Source organism: Triticum aestivum, chromosome 1D, assembly GCF_018294505.1.
Source record: "Triticum aestivum cultivar Chinese Spring chromosome 1D, IWGSC CS RefSeq v2.1, whole genome shotgun sequence".
In the NCBI taxonomy this organism is placed as follows: domain Eukaryota; kingdom Viridiplantae; phylum Streptophyta; class Magnoliopsida; order Poales; family Poaceae; genus Triticum; species Triticum aestivum.
This window is the reverse complement of record NC_057796.1, coordinates 162,773,405-162,801,017: the sequence shown is the minus strand read 5'-3', so window position 1 is coordinate 162,801,017 and position 27,613 is coordinate 162,773,405. Positions and strand designations below refer to the sequence as shown.

General features: G+C 44.8%; 1 protein-coding gene across 1 annotated transcript; it reads left to right on the top strand.

The window, feature by feature from the left end:
- The first annotated feature begins 57 nt into the window (after positions 1-57).
- Positions 58-26,773, top strand: LOC123158253 (proline-rich protein 36). Its single transcript, XM_044576319.1, has 8 exons — positions 58-565; positions 22,758-22,822; positions 23,271-23,705; positions 24,946-25,017; positions 25,111-25,169; positions 25,368-25,681; positions 25,776-25,915; positions 26,463-26,773. Exons 1-6 carry the CDS (start codon positions 58-60, stop codon positions 25,399-25,401), a joined length of 1,173 nt encoding a protein of 390 aa, XP_044432254.1. The 3' UTR covers positions 25,402-25,681; positions 25,776-25,915; positions 26,463-26,773.
- Positions 26,774-27,613: the final 840 nt, after the last annotated feature.

Below are 27,613 nucleotides of genomic sequence, written 5' to 3'. Positions count from 1 at the left end.
TCGCCGTTACCTCCTCGCCCTCCTCTCCCTCGCGCGACACCACCAGAAGCCGCGGCCATGCCTCATCGCCGTCTCGACGCCCTCGCCCGAGGACCTCGCCGGAGCTCCCTCGCCGGCCTGCCTCCACTCCGTCCGCGCCGTCCCCGTTCCCCCCACCTCGAGCATGCTGCCCCGTCCCTACAGCCCCGCCGTGAGCGCCCTCCTCCTCTCCCCTCTTCCCCTGTCACCGCGCGCCCGAGGCCGTGCTCGCTCGCGGCCTTCCCGCGCTCGTCGCGCCTCCTCTGGATGGCCATCGCGCCCGAGCCGTTCCCCGTCGTCGCCTCGCCGTACACGGCCCGCCCGCCGCGCCTGGCCGCGCACCGCGCCGCCGTTGCCTCCCACCGGCGTTGGCCTCTGGCTTCGCCCCGCACCCTCGCCCCCGTACGCGCCCGTGGCCGTGCGTGGCCGCCTCTGCCCGTCCCCTGCTGCGGCTCTGCTCCGGCCAAGCCGCCGCACGCCGTCGCTCGCCCCCGCCTCCGCCTGCCGCGGCCGGCCGGCGAGCCTCGCCTCGCCGCGCCCCGACGGCGTTCGTCCGCCGCGCCCCCTCGCCAGTCCCGTTCGGGCGGACGCCCGACGCCCGGCGCCCGTTGCGCCCATTGCGCCCGAACCACCTCGGCCTATGGGCCACTGCCAAACGGGGCCCAGCCCCAGAACGAATAATAATAATAATAAAAATTAATAAATAAATTAATAATAATAATAAAAATAAGAATAAATTAATTAATAAAATAATAAATAAAATAAATTAATAATAATAATAATAATAAATTAATTAATAAAATAAATTAATAATAATAATAAGAATAAATTAATTAATAAAATAATAAATAAAATAAATTAATAATAATAATAATAATGATAGGAATAAATTTAATTAATAAAAATTAATAAATAAATAAAGAAAATAAAAATAAAAATAATTATAATTAATTAATTAATTAATTAACTAAATTAATTAAGTTAATTAATCCTGTTTAATTTAATTAAACAGTAATTATTTAGCTAAGCACTAATTAACCTAAACAGTGAATGACAGGTGGGTCCCACTGGACCCACATGTCAGTTTGACTTAGTCAACCCCTGTTGACTGCTGATGTCAGCATGACATCATGCTGATGTCATAAATCCAAGTTTCGAATTAAATTAAATAATTAATTAAATTCCAGAAATTAATAAAATCTTTAGAAAATCATATCTTTTAATCCGTAACTCGGATTAAAATATTTTCAACATGAAAGTTGCTTAGAACGACGAGACGAATCCGGATACGCAGTCCGTTCGTCCACCACACCTCCCTAACCTATCGAACTCGCAACTTTCCCCCTCCGGTCCATTTGTCCGAAAAACGCGAAACATCGGGAATACCTCCCGGATGTTCCCCCCTTCACCGGTACCACCTACTGTCGCGTTAGGACACACCTAGCACCGCTCATTGTCATGTCACGCATCGTCATGCTTATGTTTGCATTGTATTTACTGTTTCTTCCCCCTCTTCTCTCCGGTAGACTACGAGAGCGACACTGCTGCTGCCCAGTTCGACTACGGAATCGACGACCCCTCCTACTTGCCAGAGCAACCAGGCAAGCCCCCCCTTGATCACCAGATATCGCCTATTCTTCTCTATACTGCTTGCATTAGAGTAGTGTAGCATGTTACTGCTTTCCGTTAATCCTATCCTGATGCATAGCCTGTCATTGTTGCTACAGTTGTTACCCTTACCTGCTATCCTACTGCTTAGTATAGGATGCTAGTGTTCCATCAGTGGCCCTACACTCTTGTCCGTCTGCCATGCTATACTACTGGGCCGTGATCACTTTGGGAGGTGATCACGGGTATATACTATATACATTTATACATGACACATGTGGTGACTAAAGTCGGGTCGGCTCGAGGAGTACCCGCAAGTGATTCTGATGAGGGGGCTGAAAGGACAGGTGGCTCCACCCCGGTAGAGGTGGGCCTGGGTTCCTGACGGCCCCCGACTGTTACTTTATGGCGGAGCGACAGGGCAGGTTGAGACCACCTAGGAGAGAGGTGGGCCTGGCCCTGGTCGGCGTTCGCGGATACATAACACGCTTAACGAGTTCTTGGTATTTGATCTGAGTCTGGCCATTTGGTCTATACGCACTAACCATCTACGCGGGAGTAGTTATGGGTATCCCGGCGTCGTGGTATCAGCCGAAGCCTTCGTGACGTCAGCGACTGAGTGGCGCGCGCCGGATTGGACTGGAACGCCACTAGGCTAGGTCTGCTTCCGGCCGCGTACGCAACGTGCAGGTGTGCATAGGGCGATGGGCCCAGACCCCTGCGCGCTTAGGATTAGACCGGCGTGCTGACCGCTCTGTTGTGCTTAGGTGGGGCTGCGACGCGTTGATCTTACGAGGCCGGGCATGACCCAGAAAAGTGTGTCCGGCCAAATGGGATCGAGCGTGTTGGGTTATGTGGTGCACCCCTGCAGGGAAGTTTATCTATTCGAATAGCCGTGTCCCTCCGTAAAAGGACGACCCGGAGTTGTACCTTGACCTTATGACAACTAGAACTGGATACTGAATAAAATACACCCTTCCAAGTGCCAGATATAACCCGGTGATCGCTCTCTAACAGGGCGACGAGGAGGGGATCGCCGGGTAGGATTATGCTATGCGATGCTACTTGGAGGACTTCAATCTACTCTCTCCTACATGCTGCAAGATGGAGATGTCCAGAAGCGTAGTCTTCGACAGGACTAGCTATCCCCCTCTTATTCTGGCATTCTGCAGTTCAGTCCATTGATATGCCCCTTTACACATATACCCATGCATATGTAGTGTAGCTCCTTGCTTGCGAGTACTTTGGATGAGTACTCACGGTTGCTTTTCTCCCTCTTTTCCCCTTTCTATACCTGATTGTCGCAACCAGATGCTGGAGTCCAGGAGCTAGAGATCCCGAGGATGATGCTACAAGGAGTTCGGCTTCGAGGAGTAGTTAGGAGGTCCCAGGCAGGAGGCCTTGCCTTTTCGATCGTTGCTACTTTGTGCTAGCCTTCTTAAGGCAAACTTGTTTAACTTATGTCTGTACTCAGATATTGTTGCTTCCGTTGACTCGTCTGTGATCGAGCACTTGTATTCGAGCCCTCGAGGCCCCTGGCTTGTATTATAATGCTTGTATGACTTATTTTTGTTTTAGAGTTGTGTTGTGATATCTTCCCGTGAGTCCCTGATCTTGATCGTACACATTTGCGTGCATGATTAGTGTATGGTCAAATCGGGGGCGTCACAAGTTGGTATCAGAGCCGACTGCCTGTAGGAATCCCCCTTTCCACACTCCTTGGCCGAAGTCGAGTCTAGACATTACAAAACTTTTACTAACATGGCTGTGTGTCTTACGGGCCCACGTCGCCATTGGGTGGTATTAGGATCTTTTACTCCTTTTCTATACTCTGGGACTCTGATCTCTCTTCTATTCGGGTTAAGTGAATTTTACTAAATCTAACATTAGGATCTCGTTATCACTTTCACCCGGAGAGCCCCTTATTACTAATGATCGTCTGCTGCACGTGAAGACCCTGAAGATACTCTCCGCTGATAACCCGAGAACTTGTGTTCATCGCTTTTGCAATTCCCTTTCATCGATAAACTCCTATGGATAACCACGTATACTCGCCACTCATACAATGTTTCCCAGTTGATCTTGTTATTACAAGATACCCCGAAATTCTCTCTGTTGTTCCGAGAATCCTTTGAGCTTACTGCCTTGCTGTTCTTTGTCACCTGAATACCCCTACCGATAATTCTCGCACTTACCGAGTATCCGGTCATCCCCAGTTGATTCAAGTATTCCACAATAGTCTTCAAAATACTATTCGATCTTCCTAAAATCCTCAGGAGCCTATTGCTCTTGAAATTCTTGTTTGCTTGCATTATGGTTAATCCCAGAAGTCTCGTAATCTTATTGGCATCTCTTGTCATTATCATTTTGAGTCCGTTGATTCAATTTGTTGCGAATGCTCACAATCCTCAATCATATCCTAGAATTCATTCTTCCGGCTCAGACGTCATTTAAAACGTGAGCTGGATCTCGACCTATCAAATTGCCATCGATTGTACCCCTAAGCCTACTCAACTTATCCATCCTTGATCAGAGCGTTGCTTCTGACCCCCTGATTTGGAAATCATAATTCTTGTGCTTTTGAACTTTGAGTTAGTCAGTTGTTTCTATAATCAGATCTCCTTGCATTCTTCTTCCTCTGCTTGAGTACCGATGCTCACATCAGATCCCTTGGGGACCATCGGTTCTTTTGTCGTATTTTATCCGACAGTGTCCTTCATATTGAATAGCCCTGTGAGCCTTTCCATGGGTATATAATGCCTTTGGTAAATTGTATCATCTGTTTTTGAACAATGCTCTTCTTTCGAGCTTGTAATATTTACTCCGAAGTTTGTGGTATATGTTCCTAAGATGCCTTGATGGGTTGAACCTATGCCTTTCATAATATGTGTGAACTCGAAAGTTTTCATGAGTCATACTCTTCTGGTATTTTGCCAGATAAAAATTTTCAACACTGCAACTTCATCAAACGCGAGAAGTGAATGAAAGGTTATGCATTGAAGAAGTGGGAGTCGACCTTGAACTTTGCGTTCATGCCCATGGACACGATGTAGATCTTATCATTAAAGCTTTTCTTAAATTAATTATTCCCTTGGTATAAGTTCATCTTATATCTGGGATCTGGCCTTTTGCAATCGTGGTTCCGACCATGTTCTCCTTTAAGCACCATTTCTCGTACAAGTTAGGCACTTGTCTTCTGCAGAGCAATACCCCAGTCCAACCTCTACTTTGGTTTGTCGTCGAGTATTACCCCCCTGGTATCTCGAGATTATCACGGAACGGCATAACTTCTTATGAGTTCTCCATCAAGTATTACATTCTCATTGACTCCAATTTTTCACGGGTCCGAGTTATTAAACACTCAAGGACATCGATAACTGAATCGAGTCCGCATCACGATTAAACAACTCTTAGTAATCTCCTTTGTTTACGAGTTCGTACTCGATCACGTCATCCCTAGCCTGCTCGGCTATGTCATTATCGTGCCGATTTTAACTGTGCTACCTGGTCATTATTCCCGGAGCACCACTTTCGACGCTGAGCTAAGCTAACGTCGATTTTCCTCGTCATATCATTTCGCCTTGAACAGCAAGCTTGATTTAGAGTTTGTGTCGTACCCCTGGTTCCAATAAATTTTTGCTTCATCATTCCTTTGACTTAATGTCATCGCCGATCGATTACCTCGTCATAAATTCTCGCTACAAATGTGTCGTGAACATCATCAACATTCTGAGCTCTTCCAAGATATCTATCGAATTCTGGATTGAGATTAGGATTTGTCACTCCATGTATGGGAGAGGTATCTCTGGGCCCTCTCGGTAATCACTGGTGCGTGTCGGTCCTAAACAAACGATTTTAACCCCTTTCCGCGACGACATTTGGAACCGTCGTCAAGTGAGTGTGTGCAATAGGGTGTCCTTCCCACACGACCCAAAAATCGTCGGGGATAGGCCCTCCCGGGACCCAGGCTGGGGCCGTGTGCGATCGGGCGAGGCATCGAAACCCAATCATTTCCGTAGGTATGTACATCCCACACGGTAATCCGAGAAAAGCATTTCCGTAGGTATGTACATCCCACACGGTAATCCGAGAAAATCATTTTCGTAGGTATGTACACCCCACACGGTGAATCCCAGAAAAACATTTCCATTCGTATGTATATCACACACAGTCAATCCAAGGAATACGTTTCCGTTCTTATTTACATCCCACACAGTCAATCCAGGGAAAACGTTTCCGTTCGGACGTACATCCCACACAGTTTTATGTGTAGGCTCGTGTGTGAAAGGTGTAACTATCACACACGGTCTTCCTTGGTTAACTGTTTGCTTTTATCAACTATATCACACACGATTTGATAAAGAAAACTGTGTGGCATTGGGCTATCCATCGCAAGCGCTTTTACTGCTAGAACCGTTTGCAAAGGTCCATGACACATTTAGCAGGTTTATTAGTTTACAATTAATAATTCCAGTATTACGCAAATTCGCATTTCATATCGAACAACTGTTTGCCAATTTCATATCAGGCACATAAATATATTATAACATCACAATACGGTAGCTACATGAAACCAACACGGTACAACATATAGCTAGTTCAACTTCATAAGAACAATATATTCATTTCCCTAACCGAGATCATCCAGGCTCGTCTTATCCACCTCTGCTTTCAGTTCAGTAAGAACCTGTTTTGCACGGGCCAATTGGGAAAGTGCCTCCTCCTTCGCCAACACCATCTTAGCAAAGTCTGATTAAAAAAAATCTGAGCTCATTCTCCACCTTCAACTTTTTATCCCGCATCTTGAAATATGCTTCAGCGTTGACAAGACTTTCTCTAAGCCTACTTGTGTTCTCTTCCTCATACATGCTCCAGAGCTTCGTTAGGCACATCTTCAAAGACTGTGGCCACTCTTGATCAACCCACTCCAAGTAAGAACACTTCCGTTCATCCTGTAATATTTAAAACTAGATCAGTAACAATTGTAGGGGAAATGAGTTTATAGCAACATAGAAAATCACCAATGCTTATTTTGAAAAACTGAAGAAACATGTTAATTATGACATATCTTCTCAAAAAGATCAATGTGCAAATGAAATAATTGGTACTGAGACAACAACCAAATTCTGAAACATCAGAAGCTATAATTAACTACAACGACGCTACAAGTTCTTACTCATGTACAATAAATAACAAATTAAACTTTTTATGAGGAAGGTAAATATAACTGCAACAGCATAGTGACAGTGTTTGGATGACAGCAAATTGATACTAACACGTGTGTACATGCACAAATTTAGTAACATAGAACTAATAGCACTAAGTCCGTCCACTATGTATGCAAAAACTGGGGTAAAGACAACTGTTGCTACATCTCGCACCGGTGCCCTGCACTGGCGAGCCGATGCAGCGGGAAAAAAATTAGGGACTCGGACTCCGGAGCACGTAGTTGCTCCGATGCCCAGTTCCTTCGTGCCATAAAGATTTAGTATTTTACTGCTTGGCTGCTTGGATGTGTGGACCAAAGTTGGCTGCACAAATTGCTGAAGCGGTGCCAAATAATTTTCTAATGGCACCGCTGATGAGATGGCAACAATTTAAGATACTAGGTACAAACTGTGACACTGTCTTAGGATGCGTTTGGTTGAAGGTGTGGTATGAATGGGCTGGGACTATGACAGTGTCTGAATCACATCTAACAAATGATTTGTAACAACGAAAGAGGGTCTAACCTTCTCTGCACATGCCAGAAACTTCCTCCCACAGTCCATAGAATCAAACGCAACTAGCTTCATGCATGGAGATTGATGGTGACAACGAGCAGATAGATCTTCAGCCACCCCGCTCCATTCGTTGCCACTGATGGTCTTAGGGAGCTACAAGAGGAAGAAACGACTCAAATTGACCTTCGGCTAAAAGTCCTTCATTCCAAGTCATAACCCGAGAGAGAGAAGAGAGGCATACCCGGGTGGTGAAGGAGTAGTAGCCGGAGGAGGAACCACTGTTTGAAGAAGACCATGGCGACCCCGGCGGTAGGATGCGAGACGGCGAGAGCGAGGAAGCGGCTATAGCTTAGCAAGGAAGGAAGGAAGGAGGAAACATGGGAAATGTGACTTTTGGTCGGGGAGAAAAGGGGGTGGGGAAGGGGGCGGGGGTAGATATTTCGGCGGTAGGCCAAAATTGTGGAAATGTGGAGGGAAACTTTGCGCGCGGTGCCGCCGGACCATTCACTTTGAACGATTGTGTGCATCGCAAACGATTCTTCTGCTTTACGCGCATGGGATGAGTTTGATAATTCAAATTTTGGTATCAAGGCATGGGCACATTCACTTTGAACCCGCGCGGTGCCGCCGGACCATTCACTTTGAACGATTGTGTGCATCGCAAACGATTCTTCTGCTTTACGCGCATGGGATGAGTTTGATAATTCAAATTTTGGTGGAAATTTCCCCGGGTACGTCATTGCATAATTTAACATCACTTGCTAATTTGGGCACATGAAAGAGCGTATAGCAGACATACCACACTTACTGAATCGAGAGATTTTAGTAATTACACAGAGCCAGTTAACCTAAACATTGCTCTAACAAAAGACCAGCATTAAAAACAAAGCCTAAGTACGCATAATTAAAAATCCACAGCCGCGCCGGCCTATGCATCACCGATATGAGATGAGACGTCGATGACTTGTCCTAGCGATATGCCGCCGTTGGTGGACTCCGCGTCCCCCCTGCTGAAGTCGACCGCGTCCTCGTCCTCGGCGCCGCCCTCAAGGTTGTAGTACTCATAGTAGTGGCTGCGCCAGAGCTCGTGTTGGTACTCCACCGCCGATTCCTCGACGGAAAAACTCTTCTCTACCTTGACCTCGGCCACACGCAACTCCTCCCCCCGGCGCTCCTCGATCTCCGCCGCCTCTTGCATCTCCAGCTCCCGCTCGGCGACCTCATGAGGAAGCAGGTGCTCCATGGCCACCGTCTCCTTTTCATACGTGGGTTGCATGCTGGAGTCCGAGGTGGCCTGGAATATCTTGGCATGTGCATCCTCGATCTTGGCGTGGATGGCCTCGACCCGGGCCAGGGCGACATCAGCGGCACGGACGACAGCTCGAGCACTCTCAGCGTTTGCAGCCGCCGTCGCAGCAGCAGCTGCAGCCGTCTCGGCTGCTGCAGCTGCCCTGTCCGCTGCCGCAGACGCCCTCTCGGCGGAAGCAGCCGCGCTCAATGCGGATGCGGCGGCACTCTCGGCGTAGGCGGCCGCGCTCTCGGCGCAGGCGGCGGCGCTCGGGAGGGAGGGGGAGCCATCGTACGGGCCTTCACGAAGCGTTTCCACGATGTCATCTTTGCAAGAAGGGGGTGCGGTAATGGGGATCGGGATTCGTGTATTCGAGGGTTGCCGACACTAGAGCAGACGAGCCGGCGAAGCTTAAGGAGGGAGACTTAAATAGACCCAGATATTTTCATCGCAAACGGTTCCTAGAAAACAACTGTGTGTGATGTTGTAGATATTTTTTATTAGCTGTGAAAGACGAATTTGGAATAAATTGCCAACGGATAGTGTTTTAAAGGAACGAGAAATTTTGTAGTACTAATACAACTGTCATGTCAAATTTTGGAAAAATTCAGGGGTCATTTGACCTTGTAAGACATTTAAGTGATTTTCTAGCCATTTAACGACCGTAATTGAAATTTGAACTGCATGTACATGCAACAGCTAACCATAACGGTTTGAAAACTCATATTTCGTGTACTTGTGTGCAATTTAATTCCGTGTGCAGTAAATTGGAAGGAATTTTCAAACATATTGGTCTAACGGCTATGACACAATTAAGTATGGAGTGACATGGCATTTTAATTCAAAAAAAATCAGAAACACATGAAACCTTGGTTGATGTAATGTCATGCCAGCAAGATGATGTGGTAAAAAGATTGGCATGTTTGACCAAACTTTGGACACACAACCCTCACAAACCGAAGCAACTCACTAAAAGGCTCGTGGTTCCGAGAGGGAACAATGCATGTTTGATGACAAACGGGAGATAGCTTCTTCTTACAGCCTTCAATTTTTTTCTACGTCTAACGTGCACTACTACAACTGTAATATGAAATTTTTGAAAATTCTAGGGGTCATTTGACCTTTTAAAGACATTTAAGTGATTTTCTAGCCATTTAATGACCGTAATTCAAATTTGAACTACATCTACATGCAACGCCTAACCAAAACGGTTTGAAAAATCATATTTGTGTACTTGTGTGCGAGTTAATTCCATGTGTAGTAAACTAGAAGGAATTTTTAAACATATTTGTATCACGACACGGACACATATGCATGAATACGTATGCATGGAGTGGCATGGCATTTTAATTCCAAAAAAAATCAGAAACACATGAAACCTTAGTTGATGTAATGTCATGCCACCAAGATGATGTGGTAAAGAAATTGGCATGTTTGACGAAAGTTTGGACACACACCCCTCACAAACCGGAGCAACTCGCTAGAAGGTTCGTGGTTCCGAGAGGGAACAATGCATGTTTGATGACGAACGGGAGATAGATTCCTCTTATGGCCTTCAAAATTTTTCTACGTCTAACGTGCACTACTACAACTGTAGTGTGAAATTTCGGAAAATTCTAGGGGTCATTTGACCTTTTAAAGATACTTAAGTGATTTTCTAACCATTTAATGACCGTAATTCAAATTTAAACTACATCTACATGCAACGCCTAACCAAAACGGTTTGAAAAATCATATCTGTGTACTTGTGTGCGAGTTAATTCCATGTGCAGTAAATTAGAAGGATTTTTCACACATATTGGTCTCACGACATGGACACATGCATGCGTATGCATGGAGTGACATGGCATTTTAATTTAAAAATAGAAAAATGATTAGAAACACATGAAACCTTGGTTGATGTAATGTCATGCCACCAAGATGACGTGGTAAAGAATTTGGCATGTTTGACGAATGTTTGGACACACACCCCTCACAAACCGGAGCAACTCGCTAGAAGGTTCGTGGTTCCGAGAGGGAACAATGCACGTTTGATGACGAACGGGAGATAGCTTCCTCTTACGGCCTTCAATTTTTTTCCTACGTTTAACATGCACTAATACAACTGTCATGTGAAATTTTGGTAAATTTCAGGGGTCATTTGACCTTTTAAAGACATTTAAGTGATTTTCTAACCATTTAATGACCGTAATTCAAATTTGAACTACATCTACATGCAGCGCCTAACCATAACGGTTTGAAAAATCATATTTTTGTGTACTTGTGTGCGAGTTAATTCCATGTGCAGTAAATTAGAAGGAATTTTCAAACATATTGGTGTCAAGGCATGGGCACATGCATGGAGTGCAGGCCATGGCATTTTAATTCCAAAAATTAAAAAATGATCAGAAACACATGAAACCTTGGTTGATGTAATGTCATGCCACCAAGATGATGTGGTAAAGAAATTGGCATGTTTGACGAAATTTTGGACACACACCCCTCACAAACTGGAGCAACTCGCTAGAAGGTTCATGGTTCCGAGAGGGAGCAATGCATGTTTGATGACGAACGGGAGATAAGTTCCTCTTACGGCCTTCAAATTTTTTGTACGTCTAACGTGCACTACTACAACTGTAATGTGAAATTTTGGAAAATTCTAGGGGTCATTTGACCTTTTAAAGACATTTAAGTGATTTTCTAACCATTTAATGACCATAATTCAAATTTGAACTATATCTACATGCAACGCCTAACCAAAATGGTTTGAAAAATCATATCTGTGTACTTGTGTGCGAGTTAATTCCATGTGCAGTAAATTAGAAGGAATTTTCAAACACATTAGTCTCATGACATGGACACACATGCATACGTGTATGTACGGAGTGACATGACATTTTAATTCAAAAAATAGAAAAATGATCAGAAACACATGAAACCTTGGTTGATGTAATGTCATGCCACCAAGATGATGTGGTAAAGAAACTGGCATGTTCGACGAACGTTTGGACACGCACCCCTCACAAACCAGAGCAACTCGCTAGATGGTTCGTGGTTCCGAGAGGGAACAATGCATGTTTGATGACGGACGGGAGATAGCTTCCTCTACGGCCTTCAATTTTTTTCCTACGTTTAACATGCACTAATACAACTGTCATGTGAAAATTTGGTAAATTTCAGGGGTCATTTGACCTTTTAAAGACATTAAGTGATTTTCTAACCATTTAATGACTGTAATTCAAATTTGAACTACATCTACATGCAATGCCTAACCATAACGGTTTGAAAAATCATATTTTTTGTGTACTTGTGTGCGAGTTAATTCCATGTGCAGTAAATTAGAAGGAATTTTCAAACATATTGGTGTCAAGGCATGGGCACATGCATGGAGTGCATTCCATGGCATTTTAATTCTAGAAAATGAAAAAATGATCAGAAAAACATGAAACCTTGCTTGATTTCACCAAGATGATGTGGTCAAGAAATTGGCATGTTTGACGAACGTTTGGACACACACCCCTCACAAATCGGAGCAACTCGCTTGAAGGTTCGTGGTTCTGAGAGGGAACAATGCATGTTTGATGACGAAAGGGAGATAGCTTCCTCTTACGACCTTCAAATTTTTTCCTACGTTTAACGTGCAACTGTCATGTGAAAATTTGGTAACTTTCAGGGGTCATTTGACCTTTTAAAGACATTTAAGTGATTTTCTAACCATTTAATGACCGGAATTCAAATTTGAACTACATCTAATGCAACGCCTAACCAAAACGGTTTGAAAAATCATATTTTTGCGTACTTGTGTGCGAGTTCAAAAATCATCAGACGATGTAAATATTTGGTGTTCAAAAAACAAAATGTAAAGATCTGGCAAGACAACCGGCCCCCACACGATTGGCACTCTATCTCGCGGCTCGAGGTTTGGTAGGTGATTGTCGGGGATCATTAATCAGACACGGTTCTGTATTGGAAACCATCAGCTATTATGTTCACACACGGATTCGCTGCATGAATTGTGTGTAATTCAAACTACAGTACTCGTAAATTCCAGCGACCGGCGTGTGTACTGTCCCCGTCGATCTAGATTCCGGCCGCCAATAAATACTACCTTGCTCACGTCGTCCGGCCTGTATTCTCATCTACATCCTCCCCTCGCTCGCCCTCTCTCTCTCTCTCTCTCTCTCTCTCTCTCTCAAATCACTGCCATGGCGCTGTCAGTCTGCCCACGCGCCGACGAGGAGTCACCGCCCCCGAGGACGCTCACTCGATTAGCAGCGACGAGGACCCCTATGCGCTGCCTGACGAGGTTGCGCCGGACCCCCCAACTTTGGATTGGTTTTGGGGCCAGTACAATCTTTGTCTGTGGAAGTCGCTGCCGCCGGCTGAGAAAGCCAGGCAAGTGGCGTTCAAGAAGGAGATGGCAGAGGAGGAAGCCAGGTACCTGGCGGCCTGTGAAGCCCCTGATGCCTCCTGGAAAAAGGAGGCGACGAAGCTTTGGGGGCGGGCGCATCGTCGTGCCGAGGAGGTGTACGAAGACGGGTACTTCGCGAGGAAGGTCATAGGCACTCGGCGTGTCGTCACTGCGTGGAGGTGGGCTGATAAGCTCCAGCGTGCCACCGACGAGGAGCTCCGGTGGGCGCCCAACGAAATGGCAAGATCGGCCGCGCGCGTCCGCCAGCAAGAGGCAGATCGGTACGTCAACAGCTACGAGGTGAAGGAGTCGGAGTACTGCCTCCGCACTGGGAAGATGCCGCGCACCAGGGAGCTGCTGGCGAGGGGCTGCCGGAATACTGGCCCCAGGAGGGATTATTAGTTTTACTATTGTTCATATTCAATTTTATGCATTGTACCTAGTAGTTAAGTATCATCACGTATATGTGATGATATTATATATATACATATATATATTCTCTGATGATCTAATGAACAATTAATATATATATATATATTATGAATTCCATTTTCTATCTGTTTTTGTATACTAATTTGAACCTAGCTGTTATCATCCACATATACAGAATGGGAAGCGTATACACACACATTGAAACAGAGCAATAAACAGAGCAATACTATGATTGCTGTGAATACATAGCTATCCACGTCGAAATGACTTTTCAAAATAAAACGTGTCCATGAGACCATGACCAGCAGCCCTTGCCTAGGGTAGCTCGTGGCTCTGCCTGAACTCGTGCAGGCGTTCGTCCAAGTGGTCGACACGCTCGCGGTACATCTGGAGGGCGATCTCGAGCTCCAAGTGTTGGGGAACGTAGTAATTTCAAATTTTTTCCTACGCACACGCAAGATCATGGTGATGCATAGCAACGAGAGGGGAGAGTGTTGTCCACGTACCCTCGTAGACCGAAAGCGGAAGCGTTAGCACAACGCGGTTGATGTAGTCGTACGTCTTCACGATCCGACCGATCAAGTACCGAACGCACGGCACCTCCGAGTTCAGCACACGTTCAGCCCGATGACGTCCCTCGAACTCCGATCCAGCCGAGTGTTGAGGGAGAGTTTCGTCAGCACGACGGCGTGGTGACGATGATGATGTTCTACCGACGCAGGGCTTCGCCTAAGCACCGCTACAGTATTATCGAGGTGGACTATGGTGGAGGGGGCACCGCACACGGCTAAAAGATCAAACGATCAATTATTGTGTGTCTAGGGTGCCCCCTTGCCCCCGTATATAAAGGAGCAAGGGGGAGAGGTGCGGCCGGCTAGAAGGGGCGCGCCAGGAGGAGTCCTACTCCCACCGGGAGTAGGACTCCCTCCCTTTTCCTTGTTGGACTAGGAGTGGAGGGGGAAAGATGAGGGAGAGAGGAAGAAAAGGGGGGGCGCCGCCCCCCTCTCCTTGTCCTATTCGAACTAGGGGGGAGGGGCGCGCGGCCCTGCCCTGGCCGCCTCTCCTCTCTTCCACTAAGGCCCACTATGGCCCATTAAGCCCCCGGGGGGTTCCGGTAACCTCCCGGTACTCCGGTAAAATTCCGATTTCACCCGGAATACTTCCGATATCCAAACATAGGCTTCCAATATATCAATCTTCATGTCTCGACCATTTCCAGACTCCTCGTCATGTCCGTGATCACATCTGGGACTCCGAACAACCTTCGGTACATCAAAACATATAAACTCATAATATAACTGTCATCGAAACTTTAAGCGTGCGGACCCTACGGGTTCGAGAACTATGTAGACATGACCAAGACACGTCTCCGGTCAATAACCAATAGCGGAACCTGGATTCTCATATTGGCTCCCACATATTCTACGAAGATCTTTATCGGTCAGACCGCATAACAACATACGTTGTTCCCTTTGTCATCGGTATGTTACTTGCCCGAGATTCGATCGTCGGTATCTCAATACCTAGTTCAATCTTGTTACCGGCAATTCTCTTTACTCGTTCCGTAATACATCATCCCACAACTAACTCATTAGTTACAATGCTTGCAAGGCTTATAGTGATGTGCATTACTGAGTGGGCCCAGAGATACCTCTCCGACAATCAGAGTGACAAATCCTAATCTCGAAATGCGCCAACCCAACAAGTACCTTTGGAGACACCTGTAGAGCACCTTTATAATCACCCAGTTACGTTGTGACGTTTGGTAGCACACAAAGTGTTCCTCCAGTAAACGGGAGTTGCATAATCTCATAGTCACAGGAACATGTATAAGTCATGAAGAAAGCAATACCAACATACTAAACGATCGAGTGCTAAGCTAACGGAATGGGTCAAGTCAATCACATAGTTCTCCTAATGATGTGATCCCGTTAATCAAATGACAACTCATGTCTATGGCTAGGAAACATAACCATCTTTGATCAATGAGCTAGTCAAGTAGAGGCATACTAGTGACACTCTGTTTGTCTATGTATTCACACAAGTATTATGTTTCCAATTAATACAATTCTAGCATGAATAATAAACATTTATCATGAAATAAGGAAATAAATAATAACTTTATTATTGCCTCTAGGGCATATTTCCTTCACCAAGTTGGCTATTTCATCGGAGATTACCAGCGCGAGGATGCGACGACAATGTTCCTCTACTGCGCCCAGGTGGACACCTGGGCCAAGGAGGCGGTCGAGCCTATGGACCGGCACGTTGGCATCCAGCGAGCTGCGGACAAGGCGAACAGAGGCACCCATGCGAACGGCGCAGCGGGCGTCCGGTGCAAGTACGACACGGCCGGCCTCTGGTGCAAGTACGGCGCTGAGGGCCTCTGCCCACTCCTGGCGAGGAATGGGGGTACTGACAGGACGTGTACGTAGCTGCGACGCCGTGTCGACAGCAGGCAAGCGCCGATGGATCCTCTCTTGATGTGCGGTGCGCCGCGCCTCTCGCTCTGCAGCGCTCCAATGGTCTCGCCGTGCGGCGAGCCGCAGCCTATTGGCGCGGATGCGCCTAGCTTGCTCTGCGGTGCGCCATCGATCATGTTGTGCGGCGAGCTGCAGCTTGTCGGCGCTGACATGCCTATCTTGATCCGTGGCGCTCAAGCGCCATGCGCCAAAGGTCTGCTCAACCCTGGCGATGACGCGCATCACGGCGTCGTCCATCGCGTTGCCGGGGAGCGCCTCGGCCTCGATAGGCCGTGGCGCCTTCTCGTTTTCCTCGTCGACGAGGTTGATGGCAGAGGCGGCGCTTTGGTGGGTTGGCATGCTTGGAAAAGGTGGATGTGCTATAGGCCGTGCTTGTCACCTCCGTGCGTCGCGCGCCGCCTATGCGCAATAGAGCAGGGTGGCGGGAAACAGGTGAGGAAATGGCGGGAAACGGTGGCGTGTTCATAAAACGCCGCCAATTAATGGAAACATAGCATAGAAGGAACATCGAGCTAGCACAAGAAGTAGATGATGATCAGATAAACACGGACCACACTAGGGAACCCGTCGGTGATGAATTCATCAATCCCAAACGATTGAACTAGCAAGCGTTTGCCCACAACACACACAACCTATTCCATCACAAACAGGTCGGATGGATGAACTGTATGCCACGTATCGCACATTGTCAAAAAGTAATGCGGTAGACCTTCTTTAACATGTGTTAAAAAAAAACAAGGACCTCGAGGTTAAATTAGTTGAGGGAACAACTAATTTCCCATCCAATCACCCATCTGATGGCTGCTCCAGCCTGAGCACACTTAACTTGATAGTTTTCTTACATGAGCTACTAGTGGAACAGCTAGTCCTTGCTGGTAGGAATGCCTCTTCGCATCCTTATGGCGTATCCGGATGACCGCCCGTGCCACAATGGCCAATAGATGTTCTGTAGACAGAGCATATCACATATGTCATATTAGAAGCAATTGTCTGTGTTATTATCGGTCTTCGCAAACATTTTTGATTACAAACCTGTTTGCCGCGTATCACACACATCTTGTTATATTGAACCATTTCTGTTCTCTTGCCTAATCACAAACAGTTCATCCGAGTGAACCGTATGCTGTACATCGCACACACCTTGATCGGGCTGACCGTTTCTTTTGTGTTGCCTAATCACAAACAGTTCATCCGAGTGAACCGTATGTTGTACATCGCACACACCTTCATCTGGCTGCCCGTTTCTTTTGTTCCTCCTCATCGCAAACGGTTGATTGAATTGAACCGTATGCCCTGCATCGCACACGCAACTAAAATCTGAGCCGTGTTTGATGCATCCTCCATCGCAAAACGTTTTGCACCTTTTTGACGGTTTTTTACACCACCGTTTGCGATTATGGCATCGCACACAGTTTCATCGAAGGGTCTCTGATCGTAATGTCGCGTTAGCAGCATCCTGCAGTAGTGAATGCTCATCACTATAAGCCTTGCAAGCAATTAGCGGGATGATGCATTACAGAACGAGTAAAGAGACTTGCTGGTAACGAGATTGAACTAGGTATGATGATACCGACGATCGAATCTCGGGCAAGTAACATACCGATGACAAAGGGAACAACGTATGTTGTTATGCGGTTTTACCGATAAAGATCTTCGTAGAATATGTAGGAGCCAATATGAGCATCTAGGTTCCGCTATTGGTTATTGACCGGAGATGTGTCTCGGCCATGTCTACGTAGTTCTCGAACCTGTAGGGTCCGCACGCTTAACGTTCGATGACGATTTGTATTATGAGTTATGTGATTTGATGACCGAAGTTTGTTCGGAGTCCCGGATGAGATCACGGACATGGCGAGGAGTCTCGAAATGGTCGAGAGGTAACGATTCATATATAGGACGATGGTATTTGGACACCAGAAGTGATCTGGGTGATACCGAGCCACGGGAAGGGTTCCGGGCAACCCCCGGCAAAGATATGGGCTTAATGGGCTAAGTAAGGGAACACACCAGCCCACAAGGGGCTGGTGCGCCCCCTATAGGGTCAACCACGTGGGGAGAAAGGGAAAGGAGAGGAGGAAAAGGAAAGTATGAAGTAGGACTCCTACTTCCTTCCCCTCCCCCTCCTTTGTTTCCCCCTTGTCCAAATATGGTAGGGGGGCCGAATTGGACTAGGGGCCCAAGTAGGATTCCTCCTACTTGGGCGCGCCCTAGGCTGCCTCCCTCCCTCTCCCTCCTTTATATACGCGGGGAGGGCACCCCTAGAATACACATCAATTATTCGTAGCCGTGTGCGGCGCCCCCCTCCACAGTTAACACCTCGGTCATATCGTCGTAGGGCTTAGGCGAAGCCCTGTGCCGGTAACTTCATCATCACCGCCGCCACGCCATCGTGCTGACGCAACTCTCCCTCGGCCTCAACTGGATCAAGAGTTCGAGGGACGTCATTGAGCTGAACGTGTGCTGAACACGGAGGTGCCGTACATTCGGTACTTGGATCGGTTGGATCGTGAAGATGTTCGACTACATCAACCGCGTTACTAAACGCTTCCGCTTTTGGTCTAAGATGGACACACTCTCCCCGCTCGTTGCTATGCTTCTCCTAGATAGATCTTGCGTGATCGTAGGAAATTTTTTGAAATTGCATGCTACGTTCCCCAACAGTGGCATCCGAGCCAGGTCTATGCGTAGCTGTTATATGCACGAGTAGAACACAAAGAGTTGTGGACGATAATAGTCATACTACTTACCAGCAACGTCTTACTTTGATTCGGCGGTATTGTTGGATGAAGCGGCCCGGACCGACATTACATGACCACATTCATGAGACTGGTTCTACCGACGTGCTTTGCACACAGGTGGCTGGCGGGTGTCTGTTTCTCCAACTTTAGTTGAATCGAGTTTGACTACGCCTGGTCCTTTTTGAAGGTTAAAACAACACACTTGACGAAAAATCATTGTGGTTTTGATGCGCGGGTAAGAACAGTTCTGGCTAGAAGCCCGTAGCAGCCACGTAAAACTTGCAACAACAAAGTAGAGGACATCTAACTTGTTTTTGCAGGGCATGTTGTGATGTGATATGGTCAAGAGGTGATGAGGTATAAATTTTTGTATGAGATGATCATGTTTTGTTAAAGTTAGGGACTGTCTATTCTACATCCGGATGAAATCCAATTTGCTTTCATCCATATTTTCCATCCAACTAACGGTTGACAACTGTCCCCTGTCCCGTTTCCCTTGTCCTCGGTTTTCTTTTCTTCCCCAGCTTTTAAACAGACTAACGGGTCCACAACTAAACTTTACCAACCCGGATAGAAAAGCAGCTACAAACAGGAAATCAAAGAAGCACACTGATACAGCCAAAAGCTACTCCATGACCGAACAGAAAAGCAGCTAAAGCAAAACCAAAAAGGGAGGAGGAAAGGACCAGAAGATGTCACCTACAAAACAGGAAAATGGGGCTGTCTATTACAAATGATATTACCACCAAGAAAATAAGTGTAAAATCCACTAAAAACCACACTAATTTCTACCATGCCCACTAAGAATTACAGTGTAAGATGCTCGCAAATTTACCAATTATGAGTTGGGTGCTTTAACCATTCAGCCATGGATGCTTAACAGGGATCATCGTACATCGTAAATAACCAATTTTCATATAAAAAGACATATCATAGAAAAATGAAATCGAAAATATTCCGAGATGGCAAATATTCGGAGATGACTATGAAAACACCTCTCTGGATCGTCGAATTGAAAGATGACGCTGCAAAATGCACTAAAATGACACTGTAAATCCACCAATAATCCAAATAGTTTGCTAAGATTAAACATTAATAATTACAGTGTAAGATTAAACATACGACCCCTACTAAAATAAAAAATACTGCTATGCTCAGCTTGCATGTTACTTTGCATTGCCTCACTTGCTGAACCGCACTTGGATTGCATGCTAGTAAAAAAAGAACTCAGCCACCATTTGTGCTAGGACCTCGCACATGCTGAACCTCACTTGGCATTGCCTCCCTACACACAGAAATTCAAAGAGACCCAGAATATTAGTAAAAAGAAAAGAGAAGCTAAAAGGAGAATAAGAAAATGAAACAAATGACAAGGAAAGTAAAGAACATACATCACGAAAGAAATTAGTTACGAAAGACTAGCGCAACTGTTCATGGGGCTGAAAAACATGTCATTCACATATCTGATCCTAAGATTTGGAATGTCTGCACTGCATAAAAGGTTTGCCATCTGAGTTCTTGGTGTGAATATCTCCATATACTTAAATGTGAAGACACCACAATCATCGTTGAAAAGATACAAAAGAACACAAATAAATAAATAAACCTTTCATACAAATCTATATAACAAATAAAAAATGAACATGAAAAGGCAGACCGAGTATCTTGCTTAAGGACATCTGGGTACAACACATCGAACTCTTCGAAGTTAATCCTTTTATGCATCATAGGAGTGATGTAAGTATCCTAAAGCCCGATGAAATTATGAATCTGTGTTGCAACTAAAAAAATTAGGAAATGCATACCAAACCAATTTACTGTACAAAAGACTCAAGAAAAAAATACTAAAAGTGCACTAGAGCAAAGAAATGGATACTAGTACAAATGGTGCTAAAATTTACAAGTAAAACCACTAAGAATTGCGCTATAAAGCCCACTAACAAAACCAATAAAATAGTTATAGTGTAAATCAATGATAGTTACACAGTAAAAATCCAAAAAATGAGACTTACACTGTATATCCACTAAGATATTACAGTGTAGATACTTTGAGATTTACATTGCATCAAACAAGAAAATTACAGTGAGAATTACACTTCCACTAAGAGAGTTACACTAAAAGATATTATAGTGTATCAAAACAAGATAATTACACTGCATCAAACAAGACTATTACAGTGTAAAATCATTTGAGAGTTACACTAAAAAATTACAGTGCAAAATACTTTGAGAATTACACCGTATCAAATAAGAAAATTACAGTGAGAATTACACTTCCACTAAGAGAGTTACACTAAAAGATATTACAGTGAAAAAAAACTTTGAGAATTACACTTCCACTAAGAGAGTTACAGTGTAAATCTTTTGAGAATTACACCGTAAAAATCCAGTGCAAACTCTTACACTGTAAAACAAGATAATTACATTGCAAACCACTAAGAGAGTTACAGTGTAAATCTTTCGAGAATTACACTGTAAAAATGCACGAAAGATACAATGCAAATTCTTTGAGAATTACACTGTAAAACAAGATAATTACAGTTGCATTTGAGAGAAACAAGTATAATTACATTGCAAACCGCTAAGAGAGTTACAGTGTAAATCTTGTGAGAATTACACTATAAAAATCCCCTAAAAGATACAGTGCAAATCCTTTGAGAATTACACCGTAAAACAAAACATAATTACTGTCTAAAATACTTTGAGAATTACACTGTAAATCTTTTGATAATTACACTGTAAAAAGTACACAACTCACTAAGGAATTACAATGCGAAATACTTTGAGAATTACACTGTAAAACAAATGATAATTACAGTGTAAAAAACTTTGAGCATTACACTGTAAATCTTTTGATAATTACACTGCAAAAACTTTGAGAGAACTCACTAGGAATTACAGTGCAAAATCTTTTGAGAATTACATTGTAAAAACAAGATAATTAAATTTGCATTTGAGAGAAACAAGTATAATTATAGTGCAAACCATTTTGAAAGTACACAACTCACTAAGGAATTATAATGCAAAATCGTTTTGAGAATTACACTGTAAAACAAGAAAATTACATTGCAAAAATCAATTGAGTTATTGTGAAGTCCTAAAAAATTAGATTTACACTGTAAAATACCACTGAGATATTGTGGGAAAACAAAAAAATGGGAACTACAAAGTAAAAGAGGACTAGAACAAAGCAGGAGCATTAAAAACTATTCGTGTAGTAAAGAAAAATTACCAGCTCATCACGAATATCTCTGTGATACGATGAGTTCTCTCCATAAGCCGAATCAAGAAACACAAAAGCTTTATCTTTGATACAAACGACAAATGAGAACCAGTGCTCATCAAGACCAATAGGGAAGTACAACTGAAATTAAGAACCAAATCAGTAAAAGAACATCTAAAAATGCAGGAAACAAACAAAATAAAAATGGAAGGAATACGGGGCAAACAGTAGACTAGTTTGGTTGTTGGGTAGGTGATGCTGAGCGAGGAGACAAGCCGTACAAGCAACGCAAAGGGATCTGAACTGAAACAAAAAGCAGCCCATCCGATAGGGACATGCACAGGGACCTGAACTGAAACAAACAACAGGCGAAGTGAAATAGATAACTAGCCGAATTCAACCGGACAATCTAGCTCACAGGACAAACGAGATCTGACACTAGAAGTGACACATTACTCAAATTTACAGTCCCGGACCACTTTCACGGATGCGAAAATCCAACACTGAACTAGCGCATGCAGGCACAACACAGAACACCTACATGCTAAACAAAAATAGAATTACAAAACCCACTAAGAATTACAGTGCAACATGCCTAACAATTACACTAAATACACTGTAAATCCATTGGGGATTACACTGTACAATCCACTAGAAACTACAGTGTAAACCCCCTAAGAAAATACACTGGAAAATCTACTAGGAATAACAGTGTAAAATCAGTCACAATTACACTGTAAATCCATAGCGAATTACACTGTAAATGCACTAGAAATTACATTGTAAAAACAAATGAGAAATATCCACTGACAAAAGAACAGAAACACAACAAATTCTACTGACCACTGCTACAGGAACCATCCACAGTACAATCTGCTACAGAGTTCTTTCACAGGTCGGTGCTACAGGACCAGCTACAGTACATAATCTACGGTGCGTGATCTTGCCTGTCCGTTTTCAATCCAACGGCCAAGTCGGCAAGGCACCACACTGTTCACCGGTGCCTTGGCTCAGTCAAGGCACCGGATCTCAGTCCATCGCGGTTGTTCCAGGGGACGCGTGTGTGAATGGTAAAGAGGAAACGACGAGGATCCTGATATAAGTATCTAGGGAGAACATGAGGCTTCTCAGAGCTTAGCGACTCTCGGCCGTCGGATCGATTTTTTGATGCGTTGTGGACCGTTCGATCTCACTCCTGGTCGATATCAGCCGTTGGATCAAAAAAGGTTACTGCTACAATGAATAGTAGACCGTTGTATGCCCTCCAGTGTGCCATCGCCTGTAATTTCGCTGCCCCGCCGAGGGCATTTCTGTAATTTTGCATACAGGGGTATAAAATGTGGGCCACTGCCATGGGATGACCTAAGCCGCCTCCTCCCTCCCGCACCCGCGCCTCCCCCGCGCCCAGCTCCTCCCGCCTCACCTCTCTCTTCCTCAAAACCCTAACCTGCGCCCGCCTCCCAGCCCCGCCGCCGCCGTCGCCTCCTCTCCTCTTCCTCCCGCCCGCGCCTCCCTGCCCCGCTCCCGTCCAGGGCCAGCCCCACACCGCCGTCATCTCGCCTCCGCATCCTCTTCCTTCCTCTCCTCCCCATGGGACGACGGCGGCAAGGACGGCGCGCTGCGCCCGCCCCCTCCGCTCCACCAGAGCCCTCCCCGTCCCCGTCTGCGCCCTCGAGCTCGAGGACCCCCGGTCGCCCTCGGCCTCGACGTCCTACCGGGTCCTGCTCGCCACCCTCGCCTGCGCCGCCCTCGGAGCGCTCGCCTCCGCCCCCTCCACTTCGTTTCCTCCGTGCTTCGATCTGGTACCTCCACTCCTCTCCATCTCCCCCCTCTCACCCACCCCCTCGCCATGCGAGTGTGTGTGTGTTTGTGCAGCGCTCGGTTTGGTCGGTCGCTGGTTCCTCCGAGCAGTTGGTCCATTGAGCCCTGGGAGACCTTAGGGGTTAGGGACGGACCCAGCGATGTGAGGGATCGAGCAGCGGCAGTAGCGGCGCTCTTCAACTTTTCTGGTTATGCTAGATACTAATCTACAATTCTATATATGCCATGCTATTTGGCTACCCATTTTCTTGATCTACTTGAATTAGTACTACAGAGATGTCTGATGTACGTGTGTGTGTGTGTGTGGTTTTGCTATTAGGACAATCAAGGAGGTTCTGTTAGGAGAATTTCCTTTTGTTTCCATGGTTAATTAATCTTGGGAGTATTCAAAAGCATGCCATCATTGCTATTAGGAGGGTCAAGGAGGTTCTGACAGTCTTTTTTGTTTAGTGTATGATGGTCACATTTGTATTGACATCAATATTCAGATTTAATATGTTTATTGGGAGACCTTACTTCTATAACTAGATCATGAATATCTTTTGATCTTCTAAGAAACAGTTCTCCTGGATATTCCAATTTATACCTGCTCATACATCTGTTATATTACAAAATCATGAATATCTTTTAATCTTCTAAGAAATAGTTGACCACGTCAGCCCACTCCACATCGCATTGAACTATATGCAGTTTACTTTTATCATAAACCATGTGGCTTAAGTTAAGCTTGGCGGGTCACTGATTACTTAGTATGGCAGCTCTTGTCAAAAAAATAGTATGGCAGCTTAGTATTTAGTGCTTACTGTATTAGTCAGTCAAGTATGCCGAATACCCTGTTCTGAAAGCACACACATGATATTTGAAGCTTTACATACACTTGGATGGTAACATAACACCCATGCTTTGAATTTTAAAATGCCAAATTGGCAATGCTCCTTAACTACCATATCTGCTCTGTAATCTCTGACTTGATCGATGGAAAAGATTTGTTTATGGTTTCTGTAATCTCTATCGGCTATTCCCATAGCAAAATACTTGGAAGGTTTAGTCTTAGGGAATTCTTCATATTTATTTCCCGTTTGAAAGAGAATCCCTCTTCCCGCACCTCTAAGATCTGACTATGATTCTTCATGACTTCACTTTTTACACTATCTAGCGAAGAAATACCGAGTTGCTGGTTACTTTCTTCCACTGACTATGATCTGCCACATTCATCTATAGGTATATCAGCGTCAAATGACAAAAGAATGCCTCCAGAAAGTTTGTTCATCAGGCACAAGCGAACGACAAAATGTAGGATCAAGTACATAAAGTTATCTTTTGCTTTTTTATCCTTCAAACAGCCAAGTAAATTGATTTCTCATGGCTCTGTTTTCACTTTTACAGTGGAATTCTCTTTCAACAGAAGATCTGCATGATCTTTTTACTCTTCATGAACAAGTCAGGTGAACTTTGCTTCTCATGGCCCACTGTAGCATTTTCTTTGTGAAACATGTAAAGTTAAAACACTGATTTCGTATCTCATTCATTATTATTCCATAGTATCCAAATGATATTACATCTGTTGTATTAACATGATTGGATTTTGTGTTTTCTTTTGCTACTAAATAATATTTGCTTACAAAATCTTATTCCGGTTTCAGTGCGAGAGAAAGTTGCATGCTATATGAGTGTTAAACGCCATCGAGCGATCTGAACAGAGCCGTGGCTCGAGTCGTTTTCGCTGTCCTGATCCATGGGTCAGGATTGATGCTTTCCGGTAACTCCGACAGCAGCCGAGTAAACTCCGACATTAGCCGAGTAAACGCAAGCATGGGTCACTGGGAGCAGCTGTCTCCTACCTCTCGAGCCTGGATCCATCTTTTATCGAGAGCGGCAGCCTCGGCGAGCCACCGTCTGTGAGAAGGGACCTGCGGATACCCGTGAAGACGGGGTTCCTGCTGCAGCCGATTAACAGGTGCAGATTTGTGTTACTGATGTGCACAGTTCCGCAAGGATTTGTTTCCGCATTTCTGCATCTAACCTGAATTTTGGTAAATGGGGTTATGTAGACGCACCATGAGGGAAGCAGTGTGGACGGCCAAATCTGTGCGGCAGAAGTGGGGGCAGAGCCAGCGATTGGGGATTCCGCTCAGTCATCTGATTAATCCATAGAACAGATCGATCCCAAATTGCCTGGATAGACTAGAAGGTATGTCAGATTCCCGGTCATATAGTGTTTGGCTGAATTACATCTTGCAGATTTGAGTAGAAAGTGCCACCACTTTTCGGCAGAAATGTAGTTAATAGAAAATATTAAAATAACAAGGTTGGTGTTTGTTGCCATGGGTAGCGGGGATTTTAGCAAATAATTAAAATTGTTGGATGATGCCTGTGTGGCGCTTCGGCCAATCTATATTTTTAATCCGTAAGCAGTTAGTTGTTCCTGATGAAAAGAATGTGATTATGGATCAAATAAACATGGTTACAATTAATTCATAGTGTTGTGTTACGTGGGGAGGGATTGTTAACTGTATTTATTTTATTTTGGAATCATGCCTGCATCATTATTTGAGAAGAATGTGGTGGGCAATCTGTTGCATGAACTTATTGTGTATGAACACTTTTATTTGCACACAGAGTTAGGATTTGGGCCACCGACCCAGGCAGGGCGCATGTGTATACTCAATTTGATAGGTGTACTGTTACATTTAGTTGGTTACTGACTTTTTATAATAATTTTGTATTTTTTCCATCAGGTATTCATGTGGTATAACTATCACGTGCCTGATCATATTCCTGTGGTACCCTGCAACTCATGTGCTTGTGTTGAACATTACATGTGCTTAAGATTTATTAAACCATGGAATAGATATGGAAAATTAGCATAGAACTATAGATACTGTTTAGGCCTTGTGTACTTATGTTCAGATTGAAAAATTCATGTATCATGTCCTTCTGTAAGAAACTTTCTAATCCAAATGATTGGAGTGCTATCGTTTGGCCATACAAAAGCATAGAGGAATTGTAAGTAATGTGGTCGATGCTCGATAGTATCAGGTTCGTGTGAGGCAGTCCCTATGAAGTACATCGACAAGACAGATGAATTGTGGCACTTATTAGTATGCTTCCTGATTATGGCTCCGTAGTTGGCTCTTTTGTATTATGTTCCGTTCTTATTACCTCCTCTTATGTGTTCTTACTTTTGGTATCGAACTTCGTGTCGAATGGTTATCTTTTGCGGTCGTATGAACGCACCGAGCTTGATCCTGCCTTATAAACTTATGTTGATCTTAAGCTCTATCACAATTAAATGTTTCTTTACTTTATTATCCTCTATAAGTGCAAATGTTATACCTGGTTTCTACTAATATAGTGTTATATGCTTCGGCAAAATGCTGGGACCGGCAGCCTCGCGCGAAGGCGCGATTCCGATCTAGTGGAAAGAGATAGGAGGAAGCGACGGACGCAGGATAGCGAGGGGAGCGTAACGGGTCGGATTGAAAAATTCAGCGGGCCCGATAAGAAAAGTCAGCGCCCAAAAGAGGACAGGAAAAAAAGAAAAACCACGAATCACGACACAACAGAACGTACGACTCAGAAAACGGATGAAGATGAATAATTTTCATCCGGATGAAAATTAGCAATTGCGTAAAGTTATCGGCAACTAGCAGGAGCCTTATGGTTGTCTCTTTATCGCATAAGATGCAAGCGCCATATAATTGCTCTACTTTATCGCTATGCGATAGCAATAGTTGCAAAAGCAATAGTTGGCGAGACAACCATGTGACGACACGTTGATAAAGATCAAGATGATGGAGATCATGGTGTCATGCCGGTGACGACGGAGATCATGACGGTACTTTGGAGATGGATATCAAAGACACAAGATGATGATGGCCATATCATG

Excerpts from the sequence above, each read along its gene's own strand:
- LOC123158253 (XM_044576319.1), top strand. The coding sequence starts at position 58 with ATGCCTCATCGCCGTCTCGACGCCCTCGCCCGAGGACCTCGCCGGAGC. Across the intron at positions 566-22,757 it reads CCTCGCCGCGCCCCGACGGC|GAACCATCCACAGTACAATC; the intron begins GTTCGTCCGCCG and ends CCACTGCTACAG. Across the intron at positions 22,823-23,270 it reads GTGCTACAGGACCAGCTACA|CCGCCTCCTCCCTCCCGCAC; the intron begins GTACATAATCTA and ends GGATGACCTAAG.